The 22,965-nt window shown below is 47.9% G+C and overlaps 1 protein-coding gene across 8 annotated transcripts in view; it reads right to left on the bottom strand.

Moving 5' to 3' along the window:
- PLEKHA5 (pleckstrin homology domain containing A5) overlaps positions 1-22,965 on the bottom strand; it is a 236,992-nt gene that overhangs the window by 118,520 nt on the left and 95,507 nt on the right. For all 8 annotated transcript variants that reach the window (XM_088457176.1, XM_088457173.1, XM_088457172.1 and 5 more), the window contains 3 exons: positions 17,442-17,525; positions 14,456-14,570; positions 9,336-9,440 (listed from right to left, as the gene is read on the bottom strand). In XM_088457176.1, coding sequence (XP_088313302.1) covers positions 9,336-9,440; positions 14,456-14,570; positions 17,442-17,525 — 304 coding nt within the window. The remainder of the gene's footprint in view (positions 1-9,335; positions 9,441-14,455; positions 14,571-17,441; positions 17,526-22,965) is intronic.

Here is a 22,965-nt window from a genome sequence, read left to right as displayed (position 1 = left end):
CAGTACAGGAACATACAGTGATACAGAAGGTGAGAGGTCACTACAGATTACACTATATCACCATCATATACTGCAGCGCTGTACAATAAGGGAACATATATATTATACCATGATAACAGTACAGGAACATACAGTGATACAGAAGGTGAGAGGTCACTACAGATTACACTATATCACCATCATATACTGCAGCGCTGTACAATAAGGGACATATAGATTATACCATGATAACAGTACAGGAACATACAGTGATACAGAAGGTGACAGGTCACTACAGATTACACTATATCACCATCATATACTGCAGTGCTGTACAATAAGGGGACACATAGATTATACCATGATAACAGTACAGGAACATACAGTGATACAGAAGGTGAGAGGTCACTACAGATTACACTATATCACCATCATATACTGCAGCGCTGTACAATAAGGGGACATATATATTATACCATGATAACAGTACAGGAACATACAGTGATACAGAAGGTGAGAGGTCACTACAGATTACACTATATCACCATCATATACTGCAGCGCTGTACAATAAGGGGACATATAGATTATACCATGATAACAGTACAGGAACATACAGTGTTACAGAAGGTGAGAGATCACTACAGATTACACTATATCACCATCATATACTGCAGTGCTGTACAATAAGGGGACATATAGATTATACCATGATAACAGTACAGGAACATACAGTGATACAGAAGATGAGAGGTCACTACAGATTACACTATATCACCATCATATACTGCAGTGCTGTACAATAAGGGGACATATAGATTATACCATGATAACAGTACAGGTACATACAGTGATACAGAAGGTGAGAGGTCACTACAGATTACACTATATCACCATCATATACTGCAGCGCTGTACAATAAGGAGACATATATATTATACCTTGATAACAGTACAGGAACATACAGTGATACAGAAGGTGAGAGGTCACTACAGATTACACTATATCACCATCATATAGTGCAGCGCTGTACAATAAGGGGACATATAGATTATACCATGATAACAGTACAGGAACATACAGTGATACAGAAGGTGAGAGGTCACTACAGATTACACTATATCACCATCATATACTGCAGCGCTGTACAATAAGGGGACATATAGATTATACCATGATAACAGTACAGGAACATACAGTGATACAGAAGGTGAGAGGTCACTACAGATTACACTATATCACCATCATATACTGCAGCGCTGTACAATAAGGGGACATATAGATTATACCATGATAACAGTACAGGAACATACAGTGATACAGAAGGTGAGAGATCACTACAGATTACACTATATCACCATCATATACTGCAGCGCTGTACAATAAGGGGACATATAGATTATACCATGATAACAGTACAGGAACATACAGTGATACAGAAGGTGAGAGGTCACTACAGATTACACTATATCACCATCATATACTGCAGCGCTGTACAATAAGGGGACATATATATTATACCATGATAACAGTACAGGAACATACAGTGATACAGAAGGTGAGAGGTCACTACAGATTACACTATATCACCATCATATACTGCAGCGCTGTACAATAAGGGGACATATAGATTATACCATGATAACAGTACAGGAACATACAGTGATACAGAAGGTGAGAGGTCACTACAGATTACACTATATCACCATCATATACTGCAGCGCTGTACAATAAGGGGACATATAGATTATACCATGATAACAGTACAGGAACATACAGTGATACAGAAGGTGAGAGGTCACTACAGATTACACTATATCACCATCATATAGTGCAGCGCTGTACAATAAGGGGACATATAGATTATACCATGATAACAGTACAGGAACATACAGTGATACAGAAGGTGAGAGGTCACTACAGATTACACTATATCACCATCATATACTGCAGCGCTGTACAATAAGGGACATATAGATTATACCATGATAACAGTACAGGTACATACAGTGATACAGAAGGTGACAGGTCACTACAGATTACACTATATCACCATCATATACTGCAGCGCTGTACAATAAGGGGACATATAGATTATACCATGATAACAGTACAGGAACATACAGTGATACAGAAGGTGAGAGGTCACTACAGATTACAAATATCACCATCATATACTGCAGCGCTGTACAATAAGGGGATATATAGATTATACCATGATAACAGTACAGGAACATACAGTGAAACAGAAGGTGAGAGGTCACTACAGATTACACTATATCACCATCATATACTGCAGAGCTGTACAATAAGGGGACATATAGATTATACCATGATAACAGTACAGGTACATACAGTGATACAGAGGGTGAGAGGTCACTACAGATTACACTATATCACCATCATATACTGCAGTGCTGTACAATAAGGGGACATATAGATTATACCATGATAACAGTACAGGTACATACAGTGATACAGAAGGTGACAGGTCACTACAGATTACACTATATCACCATCATATACTGCAGCGCTGTACAATAAGGGACATATAGATTATACCATGATAACAGTACAGGTACATACAGTGATACAGACGGTGAGAGGTCACTACAGATTACACTATATCACCATCATATACTGCAGCGCTGTACAATAAGGGACATATAGATTATACCATGATAACAGTACAGGTACATACAGTGATACAGAAGGTGACAGGTCACTACAGATTACACTATATCACCATCATATACTGCAGTGCTGTACAATAAGGGACATATAGATTATACCATGATAACAGTACAGGTACATACAGTGATACAGAAGGTGAGAGGTCACTACAGATTACACTATATCACCATCATATACTGCAGTGCTGTACAATAAGGGGACATATAGATTATACCATGATAACAGTACAGGAACATACAGTGATACAGAAGGTGAGAGGTCACTACAGATTACACTATATCACCATCATATACTGCAGTGCTGTACAATAAGGGGACATATAGATTATACCATGATAACAGTACAGGTACATACAGTGATACAGAAGGTGAGAGGTCACTACAGATTACACTATATCACCATCATATACTGCAGCGCTGTACAATAAGGGACATATAGATTATACCATGATAACAGTACAGGAACATACAGTGATACAGAAGGTGAGAGGTCACTACAGATTACACTATATCACCATCATATACTGCAGTGCTGTACAATAAGGGTACATATAGATTATACCATGATAACAGTACAGGAACATACAGTGATACAGAAGGTGAGAGGTCACTACAGATTACACTATATCACCATCATATACTGCAGCGCTGTACAATAAGGAGACATATATATTATACCATGATAACAGTACAGGTACATACAGTGATACAGAAGGTGAGAGATCACTACAGATTACACTATATCACCATCATATACTGCAGTGCTGTACAATAAGGGGATATAAATACAGGGTTGCTATGTGTCCACTTGTTTCCAAGGTAGTTACTGAGCACTCCTGATAGGACGGCATTAATGGGTGGTAACCGGCTATTAGTCAGTGTTACCTTATTTGGGCCTTTGATCAGATGGTATTCCCTGTGCCACCACCCTCTGGGGGTGCCTACACTTTCAGAGAGTACTCGTCACCGATTGGTGCGGCTGGGTGGTGTCACCAGCTGTAGGAGGGGAGCTGTGCCAGCCACTGATTGCTGTGATTGGTGCGGCTGGGTGGTGTCACCAGCTGTAGGAGGGGTGCTGTGCCAGCCACTGATTGCTGTGATTGGTGCGGCTGGGTGGTGTCACCAGCTGTAGGAGGGGAAGCTGTGCCAGCCACTGATAGCTGTGATTGGTGCGGCTGGGTGGTGTCACCAGGTGTAGGAGGGGAAGCTGTGCCAGCCACTGATTGCTGTGATTGGTGCGGCTGGGTGGTGTCACCAGGTGTAGGAGGGGAAGCTGTGCCAGCCACTGATTTCTGTGATTGGTGCGGCTGGTTGGTGTCACCAGGTGTAGGAGGGGAAGCTTTGCAAGCCACTGATTGCTGCGATTGGTGCGGCTGGGTGGTGTCACCAGGTGTAGGAGGGGAAGCTGTGCCAGTCACTGAGCTCCCTTCAGCAGCAATTGGAAGCACACACTGCTTGGTCCCCGTGTAGTTACTGCAGAACCTCTTTGCTGGCAGCTCTGGCGGATGAAGACTTCTGGGTAATAGGCAGTAGACCGGTCTCAGGATGGCGACGGGCTGCGTCCAGTAACTGAATAATCTCCTACATCATAAGGGTATGGAATAGTGACACCCAGTTACAGGCAAGGGCTAAGTTTGTCATCTAAAAACCACGGGAGCCCAATCTTCCATGTTCTGTATACTGACCTGTCAGGGAATCACACAGCTGTTCCCTATTATACTAGGAGTACAATTAGTGTATAAACAAATGTTACCAGCAATATACAGGCACTGAATAGGGTGTCTGCCTTGTATTCAGCACGGAACGGAGTCTGTCAGTGTCTGTAATTGTACAGGGGGGATCCGGCTCCAATCTCCATGTCAGACGCCGTTCACCAGATATTAGATGTGACGTTCAGATCTTCAAACCACCGGACGAAGACATTATCTGTGTGACCTGAAAGCTCTCCCTCCTACTGGCCGGGAACATGGGGTAAATATGTCCATACAGCAGCACTGACCACGCCGTCTAAGGGGACCTCTCCAAGCCGTGCCAGGCGCGCGTAATATTCCGAAACCACCTGATCCTGGCTGCTGGAAACACGCACTCAGGGCTGTTGCTGTAGCGCTTGTTGAGTGAACGCTACTCGTCCATTTCAGAACATGCAGAGCGATGATTGCGCTATTCTGCAGCCCAATGCATTGGGAGGTGTAATAAACGCTTTAAGGACTTTAGCTAATCGGCGTCCTGTTCTCTGCATATCTCGTTGGACCAAAAATAAAACTTGCTGGACATGCCAAAAAAGTGACTGACGCAGCCGATCCTGGAGGAGGCGCTCGCTCACGTCGTCACACTTTCCTTATGGTGTTATCCCGCCGGGCTCCATGCTGGCATCACCTTGGGCATCGCTGAGATAAGACGCCTTGTTCACTGAAGCTTCTGCCCACAAATCCCAGCAGCGCAATTCACAACATTCAGGATCACATAAAGGGTTAACACAAGCCGTTTTCAGAGACTGTCGCCTGGCAGCGCGAGGGCCGAATCTACATACACGTTAATTAGTACTTTCCTTTATGTGAGAGGAGAACAGCGGCACAGCACGCTACACTGTATGTAACAACGTCACACAACACACGTGCTGCACAGCCCTCTACATTGTATGTAACAACGTCACACAAAACACGTGCTGCACAACTCTCTACATTGTATGTAATAACATCACACAACACACGTGCTGCACAGCCCTCTACATTGAATGTAATAACATCACACAACACACGTGCTGCACAACCCTCTACATTGTATGTAATAACGTCACACAACATACGTGCTGCACAACCCTCTACATTGTATGTAATAACGTCACACAACATACGTGTGGCAGAGCACTCTGCATTGTATGTAATAACATCACATAACATACGTGTGGCAGAGCACTCTACATTGTATGTAACAACGTCACACAACACACGTGCTGCACAGCCCTCTACATTGTATGTAACAACGTCACACAACATACGTGCTGCACAACCCTCTACATTGTATGTAACAACGTCACACAACACACGTGCTGCACAGCCCTCTACATTGTATGTAATAACGTCACACAACACACGTGCTGCACAACCCTCTACATTGTATGTAATAACGTCACACAACACACGTGCTGCACAACCCTCTACATTTTATGTAATAACGTCACACAACACACGTGCTACACAGCCCTCTACATTGTATGTAATAACGTCACACAACACACGTGCTACACAGCCCTCTACATTGTATGTAATAACATCACACAACACACGTGCTACACAGCCCTCTACATTGTATGTAATAACATCACACAACACACGTGCTGCACAACCCTCTACATTGTTTGTAATAACGTCACACAACACACGTGCTACACAGCCCTCTACATTGTATGTAATAACGTCACACAACACACGTGCTGCACAACCCTCTACATTGTTTGTAATAACGTCACACAACACACGTGCTACACAACCCTCTACATTGTATGTAACAACGTCACACAACACACGTGCTGCACAGCCCTCTACATTGTATGTAACAACGTCACTCAACACACGTGCTGCACAACCCTCTACATTGTATGTAATAACGTCACATAACACACGTGCTACACAGCCCTCTACATTGTATGTAATAACGTCACACAACACACGTGCTGCACAACCCTCTACATTGTTTGTAATAACGTCACACAACACACGTGCTGCACAACCCTCTACATTGTATGTAACAACGTCACACAACACACGTGCTGCACAACTCTCTACATTGTATGTAATAACGTCACACAACACACGTGCTGCACAACTCTCTACATTGTATGTAACAACGTCACACAAAACACGTGCTGCACAACCCTCTACATTGTATGTAATAACATCACACAACACACGTGCTGCACAACCCTCTACATTGTATGTAATAACGTCACACAACACACGTGCTGCACAACCCTCTACATTGTATGTAATAACGTCACACAACACACGTGCTGCACAACCCTCTACATTGTATGTGATAACATCACACAACACACGTGCTGCCCAGCCCTCTACATAGTATGTAATAACGTCACACAACACACGTGCTGCACAACCCTCTACATTGTATGTAACAACGTCACACAACACAAGTGCTGCACAGCCCTCTACATTGTATGTAACAACGTCACACAACACACGTGCTGCACAACCCTCTACATTGTATGTAATAACGTCACACAACACACGTGCTGCACAGCCCTCTACATTGTATGTAATAACGTCACACAACACACGTGCTGCACAACCCTCTACATTGTTTGTAATAACGTCACACAACACACGTGCTGCACAACCCTCTACATTGTATGTAATAACATCACACAACACACGTGCTGCACAACCCTCTAGATTGTATGTAATAACGTCACACAACACACGTGCTGCACAACCCTCTACATAGTATGTAATAACATCACACAACACACGTGCTACACAGCCCTCTACATTGTATGTAATAACGTCACACAACACACGTGCTGCACAACCCTCTACATTGTTTGTAATACCTTCACACAACACACGTGCTGCACAACCCTCTACATTGTATGTAATAACGTCACACAACATACGTGCCACACAACCCTCTACATTGTTTGTAATAACGTCACACAACACACGTGCTGCACAACCCTCTACATTGTATGTAACAACGTCACACAACACACGTGCCGCACAACTCTCTACATTGTATGTAATAACATCACACAACACACGTGCCGCACAACCCTCTACATTGTATGTAACAATGTCACACAACACACGTGCTGCACAGCCCTCTACATTGTATGTAACAACGTCACACAACACACGTGCTGCACAACTCTCTACATTGTATGTAATAACATCACACGTGCCGCACAACCCTCTACATTGTATGTAACAACGTCACACAAAACACGTGCTGCACAACTCTCTACATTGTATGTAATAACATCACACAACACACGTGCTGCACAACCCTCTACATTGTATGTAATAACGTCACACAACACACGTGCTGCACAACCCTCTACATTGTATGTAACAACGTCACACAACACACGTGCTGCACAGCCCTCTACATTGTATGTAACAACGTCACACAACACACGTGCTGCACAACTCTCTACATTGTATGTAATAACATCACACGTGCCGCACAACCCTCTACATTGTATGTAACAACGTCACACAAAACACGTGCTGCACAACTCTCTACATTGTATGTAATAACATCACACAACACACGTGCTGCACAACCCTCTACATTGTATGTAATAACGTCACACAACACACGTGCTGCACAACCCTCTACATTGTATGTAATAACGTCACACAACACACGTGCTGCACAACCCTCTACATTGTATGTAATAACGTCACACAACACACGTGCTGCACAACCCTCTACATTGTATGTGATATCACACAACACACGTGCTACACAGCCCTCTACATAGTATGTAATAACGTCACACAACACACGTGCTGCACAACCCTCTACATTGTATGTAATAACATCACACAACACACGTGCTGCACAGCCCTCTACATTGTATGTAATAACGTCACACAACATACGTGCTGCACAGCCCTCTACATTGTATGTAACAACGTCACACAACACACGTGCCGCACAGCCCTCTACATTGTATGTTATAACGTCACACAACACAAGTGCTGCACAACTCTCTACATTGTATGTAATAACGTCACACAACATACGTGCTGCACAACCCTCTACATTGTATGTAATAACGTCACACAACATACGTGTGGCAGAGCACTCTGCATTGTATGTAATAACATCACATAACATACGTGTGGCAGAGCACTCTGCATTGTATGTAATAACATCACATAACATACGTGTGGCACAGCCCTCTGCATTGTATGTAATAACATCACACAACATACGTGTGGCACAGCCCGCTGCATTGTATGTAATAACATCACACAACATACATGTGGCAGAGCACGCTGCATTGTATGTAATAACATCACACAACATACATGTGGCAGAGCACTCTGCATTGTATGTAATAACATCACATAACATACGTGTGGCAGAGCACTCTGCATTGTATGTAATAATGTCATACAATATACATGTGGCAGAGCACTCTGCATTGTATGTAATAACATCACATAACATACGTGTGGCACAGCCCTCTGCATTGTATGTAATAACATCACATAACATACATGTGGCAGAGCACTCTGCATTGTATGTAATAACATCACATAACATACGTGTGGCACAGCCCTCTGCATTGTATGTAATAACATTACACAACATACGTGTGGCACAGCCCGCTGCATTGTATGTAATAACATCACACAACATACGTGTGGCACAGCCCTCTGCATTGTATGTAATAACATCACACAACATACATGTGGCAGAGCCCTCTGCATTGTATGTAATAACATCACACAACATACGTGTGGAACAGCCCGCTGCATTGTATGTAATAACATCACACAACATACGTGCGGCACAGCACTCTGCATTGTATGTAATAACATCACACAACATACGTGTGGCAGAGCACTCTGCATTGTATGTAATAACATCACACAACATACGTGTGGCACAGCCCTGCACAGAAAGATGTCGGTACCTTCTTGTAGAGCCAGCCGCGCATCATCACCGGGGCATTCGGGTTCCTCTTTATAGAATTGGACCTTTTCCCGAAATTATGCAGCTTTCCAGGCGGTCTGGAGGACTGTATAGAAATACAACACATTAGAGGCATTGGAGAAAACCAGATTTGTTTACCCCTTAAATCTATACATTATACACACACAAAGCATAATTACTGTGGAAAGTACAGATGTGTCCACATACATCTATCCTCAGTCGTGCGCTACAAGTCGCGTTACACATAACGCGTGAGAGCCATGTGACTTGCTAGTGTCGAGCGTCTTTTGGTGCAACTTTTTACCTTGAAATGCATCTTATTTGTACAGCGCCGTCAATGGGATGAGCAAGCAGCTTCTGCTGAGTAAAATGATATGCAGCATTCTATATTCTGTGTGTGTGACTGCATCTACCTGCGAAATGCTACGTCACAGTGTCAACGGCTGTGACTGTGACATCTGCTGTGACTGTGACATCCGCTGTGACTGTGACATCCGCTGTGACTGTGACATCCGCTGTGACACTGTAACGTAGCACTTAGCAGGCAGAAAAAGCCGCACACAGAATATAGGCATGCCGCATATAATTTTACTCAGCAGAAGCTCATTGTGTGTCCCATTCATATAGCTGTGCAAATAAGAAGCATTTGTACGTAAACAGTCACACAAAAAAGACGCTCAGCGCTACTGAGTAATATCTCGCTCACGCAAGTAACGACATCCGAGCGTGTAAGAACATTTGTATGTAATGTGTAACATCCGAGCGTGTAAGAACATTTGTATGTAATGTGTAACATCACATTTGTATGTAATGTGTAACATCCGAGCGTGTAAGAACATTTGTATGTAATGTGTAACATCCGAGCGTGTAAGAACATTTGTATGTAATGTGTAACATCCGAGCGTGTAAGAACATTTGTATGTAATGTGTAACATCCGAGCGTGTAAGAACATTTGTATGTAATGTGTAACATCCGAGCGTGTAAGAACATTTGTATGTAATGTGTAACATCCGAGCGTGTAAGAACATTTGTATGTAATGTGTAACATCCGAGCGTGTAAGAACATTTGTATGTAATGTGTAACATCCGAGCGTGTAAGAAAGTAAGTAATAATGACTGTCTGTCAAGATGGCCCCACAGTCAGCCTAAATTATTAGTATTAAAATAGTTTTTCAAGATTTCCCACAAAATTATGCATTTTTTGTTTTCAAGCACTTAGGGAGAGACTGGGGCTGATAGTACATTGGGCGTGTACACACCCACCTGGCTCTGGCCACACCCACTCTGCACCAGCCATAGACCCTCTCCTTCCCAGTACAGGCCTGTGAAGATTTTTAGCCCCTGATCGGGCCCGGAGTGTACAATATTCCTGAGTGCTCTGTAAACGACAATATCTATTTTTGATATAAAATAAAATATACAATTGTATCTTTCCAGCTGTTTCTCTCTAAGTGCTCCTGAGCTCATGCAGGCACCAGGTATCCTCAGGTGGCATATGTACTGTATGTAGCCAGCCTGGTACTCAGGACTCACAAACTTCAGCCCATGTTCATCCATGGCTCCCAATACAGTTCCATACAGCTCCATTGTACAGCCAGGGGCTGGTGTGATCACCATTTATCACCCAGCACAGAAGGATCTCCCCATTGTACAGCCAGGGGCGGCCGGTAGTGCACTGGTGTGATCACCATTTATCACCTCGCTGCTCTCAGGGCACAGGAACGTTCCCAGCACAGAAGGATCTCCCCATTGTACAGCCAGGGGCGGCCTGTAGTGCACTGGTGTGATCACCATTTATCACCTCGCTGCTCTCAGGGCACAGGAACGTTCCCAGCACAGAAGGATCTCCCCATTGTACAGCCAGGGGCGGCCTGTAGTGCACTGGTGTGATCACCATTTATCACCTCGCTGCTGTCAGGGCACAGGAACGTTCCCAGCACAGAAGGATCTCCCCATTGTACAGCCAGGGGTGGCCGGTAGTGCACTGGTGTGAGCGCCATTTATCACCTCGCTGCTGTCAGGGCACAGGAACGTTCCCAGCACAGAAGGATCTCCCCATTGTACAGCCAGGGGCGGCCTGTAGTGCACTGGTCTGATCGTCATTTATCACCTCGCTGCTCTCAGGGCACAGGAATGTTCCCAGCACAGAAGGATCTCCCCATTGTACAGCCAGGGGCGGCCTGTAGTGCACTGGTGTGAGCGCCATTTATCACCTCGCTGCTCTCAGGGCACAGGAACGTTCCCAGCACAGAAGGATCTCCCCATTGTACAGCCAGGGGCGGCCGGTAGTGCACTGGTGTGATCACCATTTATCACCTCGCTGCTCTCAGGGCACAGGAACGTTCCCAGCACAGAAGGATCTCCCCATTGTACAGCCAGGGGCGGCCGGTAGTGCACTGGTCTGATCGCCATTTATCACCTCGCTGCTCTCAGGGCACAGGAACGTTCCCAGCACAGAAGGATCTCCCCATTGTATAGCCAGGGGCGGCCTGTAGTGCACTGGTCTGATCGCCATTTATCACCTCGCTGCTCTCAGGGCACAGGAACGTTCCCAGCACAGAAGGATCTCCCCATTGTACAGCCAGGGGCGGCCTGTAGTGCACTGGTGTGATCACCATTTATCACCTCGCTGCTGTCAGGGTACAGGAACGTTCCCAGCACAGAAGGATCTCCCCATTGTACAGCCAGGGGCGGCCTGTAGTGCACTGGTGTGAGCGCCATTTATCACCTCGCTGCTCTCAGGGCACAGGAACGTTCCCAGCACAGAAGGATCTCCCCATTGTATAGCCAGGGGCGGCCTGTAGTGCACTGGTCTGATCGCCACGTTCCCAGCACAGAAGGATCTCCCCATTGTATAGCCAGGGGCGGCCGGTAGTGCACTGGTGTGATCGCCATTTATCACCTCGCTGCTCTCAGGGCACAGGAACGTTCCCAGCACAGAAGGATCTCCCCATTGTATAGCCAGGGGCGGCCTGTAGTGCACTGGTGTGATCGCCATTTATCACCTCGCTGCTCTCAGGGCACAGGAACGTTCCCAGCACAGAAGGATCTCCCCATTGTACAGCCAGGGGCGGCCAGTAGTGCACTGGTGTGATCGCCACGTTCCCAGCACAGAAGGATCTCTATATATACTTTACGCAGAGACAAAGTTCATTTGAGTTGTCCAAATGTGCATAAGAGAGTAACTGGTATTGTACCGGACAAGTGGAACAAACTGTCTAAGACTCATTTGTTTAAGAAGAGCGACCAAGAGCACTTATTACTGAAAGGAAGAGAGAATGTACAGCCCATATTACGTGCAGCTGTTGCCACACTTAGTCAGCAACAGAGTCTTTATATGGTGACTCCAGGACGCTGTATAGAAATGTAACATTGGTGTGAGGGGGAGGGAAGTGTGGGAGATGTACACACAATATAGGGAACAGCACCATAGGTATCCAGGCATACAGCAATTACACAGAGTAAGAGAAGTGGGCGAGTCACATGACTGTAACTCAATGCATGACATTGTCCTCAGTACAGCTGCACATCAGTCACACGTCAGTCTGTCTATTACATACGCAGCATTAACTTCCAGTCTGGGGAGCTAGTGTTATAGTCTTCTCTGTCCATTTAGCACAGCTCTAGTGGTTAACGTGCCAGTCTCTCCAGCCTGCGTCTAGCGGGTGACGTGCCAGTCTCTCCAGCCTGCGTCTAGCGGGTGACGTGCCAGTCTCTCCAGCCTGCGTCTAGCGGGTGACGTGCCAGTCTCTCCAGCCTGCGTCTAGCGGGTGACGTGCCAGTCTCTCCAGCCTGCGTCTAGCGGGTGACGTGCCAGTCTCTCCAGCCTGCGTCTAGCGGGTGACGTGCCAGTCTCTCCAGCCTGCGTCTAGCGGGTGACGTGCCAGTCTCTCCAGCCTGCGTCTAGCGGGTGACGTGCCAGTCTCTCCAGCCTGCGTCTAGCGGGTGACGTGCCAGTCTCTCCAGCCTGCGTCTAGCGGGTGACGTGCCAGTCTCTCCAGCCTGCGGGTGACGTTCCAGTCTCTCCAGCCTGCGGGTGATGTTCCAGTCTCTCCAGCCTGCGTCTAGCGGATGACGTGCCAGTCTCTCCAGCCTGCGTCTAGCGGGTGACGTGCCAGTCTCTCCAGCCTGCGTCTAGCGGGTGACGTGCCAGTCTCTCCAGCCTGCGTCTAGCGGGTGACGTTCGTCTCTCCAGCCTGTGTCTAGCGGATGACGCCTCAGTACATACAGATGTGTCCTCTAGCCTCTTTGCGCGTTAAACAGCCCTTCTTGTCGTGCCATGCCATGGCGTGACTCTGTAGCATCGAGCGTCTTTCATGCAACTTTTCCACTTGAAATGAGTCTTATTCACACAAGCAACTTCTGCTGATTAAAATGACATGCGGCGTGCCAATACTCTGTGTGCGACTGCGGGTGCATGCGATACGCTACGTTACAGTCCCATCAGCCCGCCTCTAGTGGGAGACATCTCAGTACATATAGCCAGAGATTAGTGGGGACATTATTATTACCACAATAAACATTCAGTAGGTATCTATCTGTTATTGGGACGTCACCATACAGTAAAGCAGGTCACACATCCAACCAGCCAACTAGTTGATTGGTTGGAATGAGAATCTGGTAACGTATGGGAGTAACTGATGATCAGCAATTTGCTCCTAAATGCCAGAAAACAGATGAAAATGGCGTCAGACAAGTTTGTTAAATGTTTGATCTAAACTATTTGTTCAAACAACAGTTTTGGTCCATTTTCCAGCTTTTGGGAGCAAATTGCTGATTGTCATTTAATATCATACCTTACCAGATTTTCATTCCAACCAATCAACTAGTTGGCTGGTTGGACAGATAATCTTTAGATGTGTGGCCAGCTTAAGTCTATGAGAAGGTCATTAGAGGTGCATAAATACAGAACAGCGCTGTGCAATGTCACACACAAGATGACCACGCCATCACCCACTGCATCTGCTTCACCCATCACCTGTTACCCACCAGAGATGATCACCTGGGACAAAGTTCGGACAGTTTAGTCGAACAGTCCAAGGAAGATGGCAGCAGGTGGGTCAGCTGTACAGCGCGGCCGGGTAAAGGCAGACACTTACCCTGGTAAGATCGCTAGTAGGGTTTGCAGCAGAGTCAGGGATGCAGTTGGAATTATCACTGGTAACGCTCAGGGTTCGGTCTTTTGTCTCCTGAGACGTCATTGTTGAGGACGCCCTATAAAGGAATAAAGAGACGTGTCACCAGGACATCAAGGTTACAGTGATATAAGAATACAGCCAATGCATATATCAAGCAAAGCAAAAGGTGACCCACACTGGCACTGCCAACTAAGCCCAAAGCAGCAGTAAAGTAGGGTGCCAGCCTCCTGTAAGAGAGACACTACAGGAGGACACAGCACTATAAAGGGTTAACGGCTATTAATAAAAAATCTATATTACCAATAAAAATATATAGATATTCAGTAAATACAATGGTGCCGCTGATAAGAGTAATATTCAACATTTATTAAATAAAAAGTAATAAAAGGTTCTACCTTAAAGGTCAATAATAAAAAAGCAAAACGTTAGTGCAAACCAGTGAGATCAGGACAGGTCTGCGCCCACATAAATCAGCTGCCAAAGTCCCAGCAATGTAAGGTATCAGGACAGGTCTGCGCCCACATAAATCAGCTGCCAAACTCCCAGCAATGTAAGGTATCAGGACAGGTCCCGGGTCATTACACCTCTGTCTCTGGGTGGTCCCGCGTCATAATTTTAGGATTTACACCTCTGTCTCTGGGCGGACCCGAGTCATTATACATTTGTCTCTGGGCGGACCCGTGGTCATTACACCGCTGTCTCTGGGCGGACCCGTGGTCATTACACCGCTGTCTCTGGGCGGTCCCGTGGTCATTACACCGCTGTCTCTGGGCGGTCCCGTGGTCATTACACCGCTGTCTCTGGGCGGTCCCGTGGTCATTACACCGCTGTCTCTGGGCGGTCCCGTGGTCATTACACCGCTGTCTCTGGGCGGTCCCGGGTCATTACACCGCTGTCTCTGGGCGGACCCGTGGTCATTACACCGCTGTCTCTGGGCGGACCCGTGGTCATTACACCGCTGTCTCTGGGCGGTCCCGTGGTCATTACACCGCTGTCTCTGGGCGGTCCCGTGGTCATTACACCGCTGTCTCTGGGCGGTCCCGGGTCATTACACCGCTGTCTCTGGGCGGTCCCGGGTCATTACACCGCTGTCTCTGGGCGGTCCCGGGTCATTACACCGCTGTCTCTGGGCGGTCCCGGGTCATTACACCGCTGTCTCTGGGCGGTCCCGGGTCATTACACCGCTGTCTCTGGGCGGTCCCGGGTCATTACACCGCTGTCTCTGGGCGGTCCCGGGTCATTACACCGCTGTCTCTGGGCGGTCCCGGGTCATTACACCGCTGTCTCTGGGCGGTCCCGGGTCATTACACCGCTGTCTCTGGGCGGTCCCGGGTCATTACACCGCTGTCTCTGGGCGGTCCCGGGTCATTACACCGCTGTCTCTGGGCGGTCCCGGGTCATTACACCGCTGTCTCTGGGCGGTCCCGGGTCATTACACCGCTGTCTCTGGGCGGTCCCGGGTCATTACACCGCTGTCTCTGGGCGGTCCCGGGTCATTACACCGCTGTCTCTGGGCGGTCCCGGGTCATTACACCGCTGTCTCTGGGCGGTCCCGGGTCATTACACCGCTGTCTCTGGGCGGTCCCGGGTCATTACACCGCTGTCTCTGGGCGGTCCCGGGTCATTACACCGCTGTCTCTGGGCGGTCCCGGGTCATTACACCGCTGTCTCTGGGCGGTCCCGGGTCATTACACCGCTGTCTCTGGGCGGTCCCGGGTCATTACACCGCTGTCTCTGGGCGGTCCCGGGTCATTACACCGCTGTCTCTGGGCGGTCCCGGGTCATTACACCGCTGTCTCTGGGCGGTCCCGGGTCATTACACCGCTGTCTCTGGGCGGTCCCGGGTCATTACACCGCTGTCTCTGGGCGGTCCCGGGTCATTACACCGCTGTCTCTGGGCGGTCCCGGGTCATTACACCGCTGTCTCTGGGCGGTCCCGGGTCATTACACCGCTGTCTCTGGGCGGTCCCGGGTCATTACACCGCTGTCTCTGGGCGGTCCCGGGTCATTACACCGCTGTCTCTGGGCGGTCCCGGGTCATTACACCGCTGTCTCTGGGCGGTCCCGGGTCATTACACCGCTGTCTCTGGGCGGTCCCGGGTCATTACACCGCTGTCTCTGGGCGGTCCCGGGTCATTACACCGCTGTCTCTGGGCGGTCCCGGGTCATTACACCGCTGTCTCTGGGCGGTCCCGGGTCATTACACCGCTGTCTCTGGGCGGTCCCGGGTCATTACACCGCTGTCTCTGGGCGGTCCCGGGTCATTACACCGCTGTCTCTGGGCGGTCCCGGGTCATTACACCGCTGTCTCTGGGCGGTCCCGGGTCATTACACCGCTGTCTCTGGGCGGTCCCGGGTCATTACACCGCTGTCTCTGGGCGGTCCCGGGTCATTACACCGCTGTCTCTGGGCGGTCCCGGGTCATTACACCGCTGTCTCTGGGCGGTCCCGGGTCATTACACCGCTGTCTCTGGGCGGTCCCGGGTCATTACACCGCTGTCTCTGGGCGGTCCCGGGTCATTACACCGCTGTCTCTGGGCGGTCCCGGGTCATTACACCGCTGTCTCTGGGCGGTCCCGGGTCATTACACCGCTGTCTCTGGGCGGTCCCGGGTCATTACACCGCTGTCTCTGGGCGGTCCCGGGTCATTACACCGCTGTCTCTGGGCGGTCCCGGGTCTTTACACCGCTGTCTCTGGGCGGTCCCGGGTCTTTACACCGCTGTCTCTGGGCGGTCCCGGGTCTTTACATCTCTGTCTTTGTGTGGTCCCTGGTCATTACATCTGTCTTTGGGTGGTCCCTGGTCATTACATCTCTGTCTTTGGGTGGTCCCTGGTCATTACATCTCTGTCTTTGGGTGGTCCATCACTGTCTCTGAGCAATCCCTTTTATACACTAAAATAGTTCTTGGACATAATATAAAATACAAGAGTACGGATAACACTCACTGGTCATTCACCACGAAGATACAGTTGTCCTGGGACGGCTGGCCAGTCACCGGGTGCTTACACGTTACTTTCCTCTCATTGTGACTGCAAGAAAGGAAGGAAGGAATGTGAGCTTACACAGCCCACCCAATGTATGTACAGTATCCATCACAGCGCGCACCCAATGTATGTACAGTATCCCACACAGCGCACCGAATGTATGTACAGTATCCCACACAGCGCGCACCCAATGTATGTACAGTATCCCACACAGCGCACCCAATGTATGTACAGTATCCCACACAGCGCACCCAATGTATGTACAGTATCCCACACAGCGCACCCAATGTATGTACAGTATCCGTCACAGCCCACCCAATGTATGTACAGTATCCGTCACAGCCCACCCAATGTATGTACAGTATCCGTCACAGCCCACAGAATGTATGTACAGTATCCGTCACAGCCCACCCAATGTATGTACAGTATCCGTCACAGCCCACCCAATGTATGTACAGTATCCGTCACAGCGCACCCAATGTATGTACAGTATCCGTCACAGCGCACCCAATGTATGTACAGTATCCGTCACAGCGCACCCAATGTATGTACAGTATCCAACACAGCGCACCCAATGTATGTACAGTATCCAACACAGCGCACCCAATGTATGTACAGTATCCAACACAGCGCACCCAATGTATGTACAGTATCCAACACAGCGCACCCAATGTATGTACAGTACCCAACACAGCGCACCCAATGTATGTACAGTATCCAACACAGCGCACAGAATGTATGTACAGTATCCCACACAGCGCACACAATGTATGTACAGTATCCAACACAGCGCACACAATGTATGTACAGTATCCAACACAGCGCACAGAATGTATGTACAGTATCCAACACAGCGCACAGAATGTATGTACAGTATCCAACACAGCGCACACAATGTATGTACAGTATCCCACACAGCGCACACAATGTATGTACAGTATCCCACACAGCGCACCCAATGTATGTACAGTATCCCACACAGCGCACCCAATGTATGTACAGTATCCCACACAGCGCACCCAATGTATGTACAGTATCCCACACAGCGCACACAATGTATGTACAGTATCCAACACAGCGCACACAATGTATGTACAGTATCCCACACAGCGCACAGAATGTATGTACAGTATCCCACACAGCGCACACAATGTATGTACAGTATCCAACACAACGCACACAATGTATGTACAGTATCCAACACAGCGCACAGAATGTATGTACAGTATCCAACACAGCGCACACAATGTATGTACAGTATCCAACACAGCGCACAGAATGTATGTACAGTATCCAACACAGCGCACAGAATGTATGTACAGTATCCCACACAGCGCACCGAATGTATGTACAGTACCCAACACAGCGCACCCAATGTATGTACAGTATCCAACACAGCGCACCCAATGTATGTACAGTATCCAACACAGCCCACCCAATGTACAGTATCCAACACAGCCCACCCAATGTACGTACAGTATCCAACACAGCGCACACAATGTACGTACAGTATCCAACACAGCGCACCCAATGTATATACAGTATCCAACACAGCGCACCCAATGTATATACAGTATCCAACACAGCGCACAGAATGTATATACAGTATCCAACACAGCGCACAGAATGTATATACAGTATCCAACACAGCGCACAGAATGTATATACAGTATCCAACACAGCGCACAGAATGTATGTACAGTATCCAACACAGCGCACACAATGTATGTACAGTATCCCACACAGCGCACACAATGTATATACAGTATACAACAAAGCGCACAGCCACATCGAGCTAATGATTCCAGTCCCTGATTACCGGTGTCCTCTCATATACAATCTGCAGGAGCAGCGCTGCCTATTATACAGCAACTAGGAGCATATACAATTACATCCACCTGATGCTACTCCATCTGCATGTCCTATCCCACCTGATGCTACTCCCTCTGCATGTCCTGTACCCTGACGTATACTGATTAGGAAGTCAGAGGTAAGTCACTAGGCTCCTGTACCCTGACGTATACTGATTAGGAAGTCAGAGGTAAGTCACTAGGCTCCTGTACCCTGACGTATACTGATTAGGAAGTCAGAGGTAAGTCACTAGGCTCCTGTACCCTGACGTATACTGATTAGGAAGTCAGAGGTAAGTCACTAGGCTCCTGTACCCTGACGTATACTGATTAGGAAGTCAGAGGTAAGTCACTAGGCTCCTGTACCCTGACGTATACAGATTAGGAAGTCAGAGGTAAGTCACTAGGCTCCTGTACCCTGACATATACTGATTAGGAAGTCAGAGGTAAGTCACTAGGCTCCTGTATCCTGACGTATACTGATTAGGAAGTCAGAGGTAAGTCACTAGGCTCCTGTACCCTGACGTATACTGATTAGGAAGTCAGAGGTAAGTCACTAGGCTCCTGTATCCTGACGTATACTGATTAGGAAGTCAGAGGTAAGTCACTAGGCTCCTGTAACAATGATATAACATGATCACACAATAACGCATTCCCAGAGAAATTAAACACTTATGCCCCAACCTGCACATGACACCGCTGGTAAATAATGACACAACGCACCCTGATCTTAGTGCTGGAGGAAATCAGTACAACAGGGAACAAAGCACAGCGCAAAGCCAGCGCGTGGTCTGTATCCAGACAGCGCAAAAGGGTTAAACAGAGGACGATGAGATAAAGCACAAGTCGCTGATATAGTGATTATTCTCCGGGCTAATACTCACATGGAAATCTCCCATAAACAGCTGCAATGCCACATCTATAATAGTAACCCGCTATAGCCGCGCACGCACAAGCTGGTGCCGGCCTCTAACACAGAGGACAGAAGTACCCCCAGGGTGAGCAGCCGCTCCTCATGTATGGGGAAAGAAGACACATGAACGCTCAGTATAATCACTTACATATAATCACAACATTTACTTATTTACTTTATTACTCTTCAATAGCAGAACAGAACGCTTAGCGCCTATTTCCCAAACTGTAAGCGCACATAAGTATCCCCATACAGCAGGAACTCACTCATTAACCCCATACAGCAGGAACTCACTCATTATCCCCATACAGCAGGAACTCACTCATTATCCCCATACAGCAGGAACTCACTCATCATCCCCATACAGCAGGAACTCACTCATCATCCCCATACAGCAGGAACTCACTCATCATCCCCATACAGCAGGAACTCACTCAGTATCCCCATACAGCAGGAACTCACTCAGTATCCCCATACAGCAGGAACTCACTCATTATCCCCATACAGCAGGAACTCACTCATTATCCCCATACAGCAGGAACTCACTCATTATCCCCATACAGCAGGAACTCACTCATCATCCCCATACAGCAGGAACTCACTCATTATCCCCATACAGCAGGAACTCACTCATTATCCCCATACAGCAGGAACTCACTCAGTATCCCCATACAGCAGGAACTCACTCATTATCCCCATACAGCAGGAACTCACTCAGTATCCCCATACAGCAGGAACTCACTCATTATCCCCATACAGCAGGAACTCACTCAGTATCCCCATACAGCAGGAACTCACTCAGTATCCCCATACAGCAGGAACTCACTCAGTATCCCCATACAGCAGGAACTCACTCAGTATCCCCATACAGCAGGAACTCACTCAGTATCCCCATACAGCAGGAACTCACTCATTATCCCCATACAGCAGGAACTCACTCATCATCCCCATACAGCAGGAACTCACTCATCATCCCCATACAGCAGGAACTCACTCATTATCCCCATACAGCAGGGACTCACTCATTATCCCCATACAGCAGGGACTCACTCATTATCCCCATACAGCAGGGACTCACTCATTATCCCCATACAGCAGGAACTCACTCATCATCCCCATACAGCAGGAACTCATTCAGTATCCCCATACAGCAGGAACTAGGAGGCACTCTGCCTTTAGGGGCTGGTCTGGTACCACCACAATCACTGCCAGGGTTATCTGCTAACCCTGTAGTGTAATAGAGGCCACACAAACACTGCACACCCACACACAGCAATCACACACTGCACACCCACACACACTGCACACCCACACACTGCACACACAGCAATCACACACTACGCACTCACACACTGCACACTCAGCACCCACACACTGCACACCCACACACTGCACACACACTACACACACCCAGCAATCACACACTGCACACCCACACACACTGCACACCCACACACTGCACACACAGCAATCACACACTGCACACACACAGCAATCACACACTGCACACCCAAAACCCACACACTGCACACCCAGCACCCACACACTGCACACACCCAGCAAGCACACATTGCAATCACACACACACACCCAATCACACACTGCACACCCACACAGCAATCACACACTGCACACCCACAGCGTGCACACCGCACACACACAGCCATCACACACACACTACACACACAGCAATCACACACACAGCAATCACACAATCACACACACACTGCACATAGAGCAATCACACACACTGCACACCCACACACAGCAATCACACACTGCACACACACACAGACACTGTACACACACCCAGCAATCACACACTGCACACCCACACACACCCAGCAAGCACACACTGCAATCACACACTGCAATCACACACTGCACACCCACAGCGTGCACACCGCACACACACAGCAATCACACACACTGCACACACAGCAATCACACACACACAGCAATCACACACACTGTACACACACTGCAATCACACGCAGACACAGATATTTGACAAGAACATGCAGAATTAGGAGACACGTAGTACCCCAGGTTGGTAAACCATGACCTAGATAATGTGGTTCGGCCATATCCAAAACTATTTCCGCTCACTGCTGCTGCTCCATAGGAAGCCCCAAATGACGGGTAATGATCCTCATCACTCAATGGAAGATGTTTAATCTATAGGGACCCCCGCAGACAAATGCACGGCCCCAGGCCTCTTATTACCAGTTATTTATTATTTATTTATTACCAGTTATTTATATAGCGCACACATATTCCGCAGCGCTTTACAGAGAATATCTTACCATTCACATCAGTCTCTGCCCCAGTGGAGCTTACAATCTATATTCCCTATCACATGCTCACACACATACACACTAGGGTTAATTTGTGTTGGGAGCAAATTAACCTACCAGTATATTTTTGGAGTGTGGGAGGAAACCGGAGTACCTGGAGGAAACCCACGCAAGCACAGGGAGAATATACAAACTCCACACAGGTAGGGCCGTGGTGAGAACTGAACCCAAGACCTCAGCGCTGTGAGGCAGTAATGCATTACTAACCATTACACCATCTGTGCGGCCTCTTACTATCACAAGTGGTCCCTGGGGGCTGCGTGCGTCATTGTCCTCTGGGGAGAGGTCCTGTAACATGTAATTCCTGGGATGGAGGAGGTTACACTACACCGCGCCACCTCCATCCTCGCCTGAGCTGATCACAG

The sequence above is a fragment of the Taudactylus pleione genome, unplaced genomic scaffold (assembly GCF_031769625.1).
Source record: "Taudactylus pleione unplaced genomic scaffold, aTauple2 ptg000743l, whole genome shotgun sequence".
Taxonomy (NCBI): domain Eukaryota; kingdom Metazoa; phylum Chordata; class Amphibia; order Anura; family Myobatrachidae; genus Taudactylus; species Taudactylus pleione.
The sequence above is the reverse complement of the archived record's forward strand: the minus strand, read 5'-3'. Positions and strand labels throughout refer to the sequence as shown.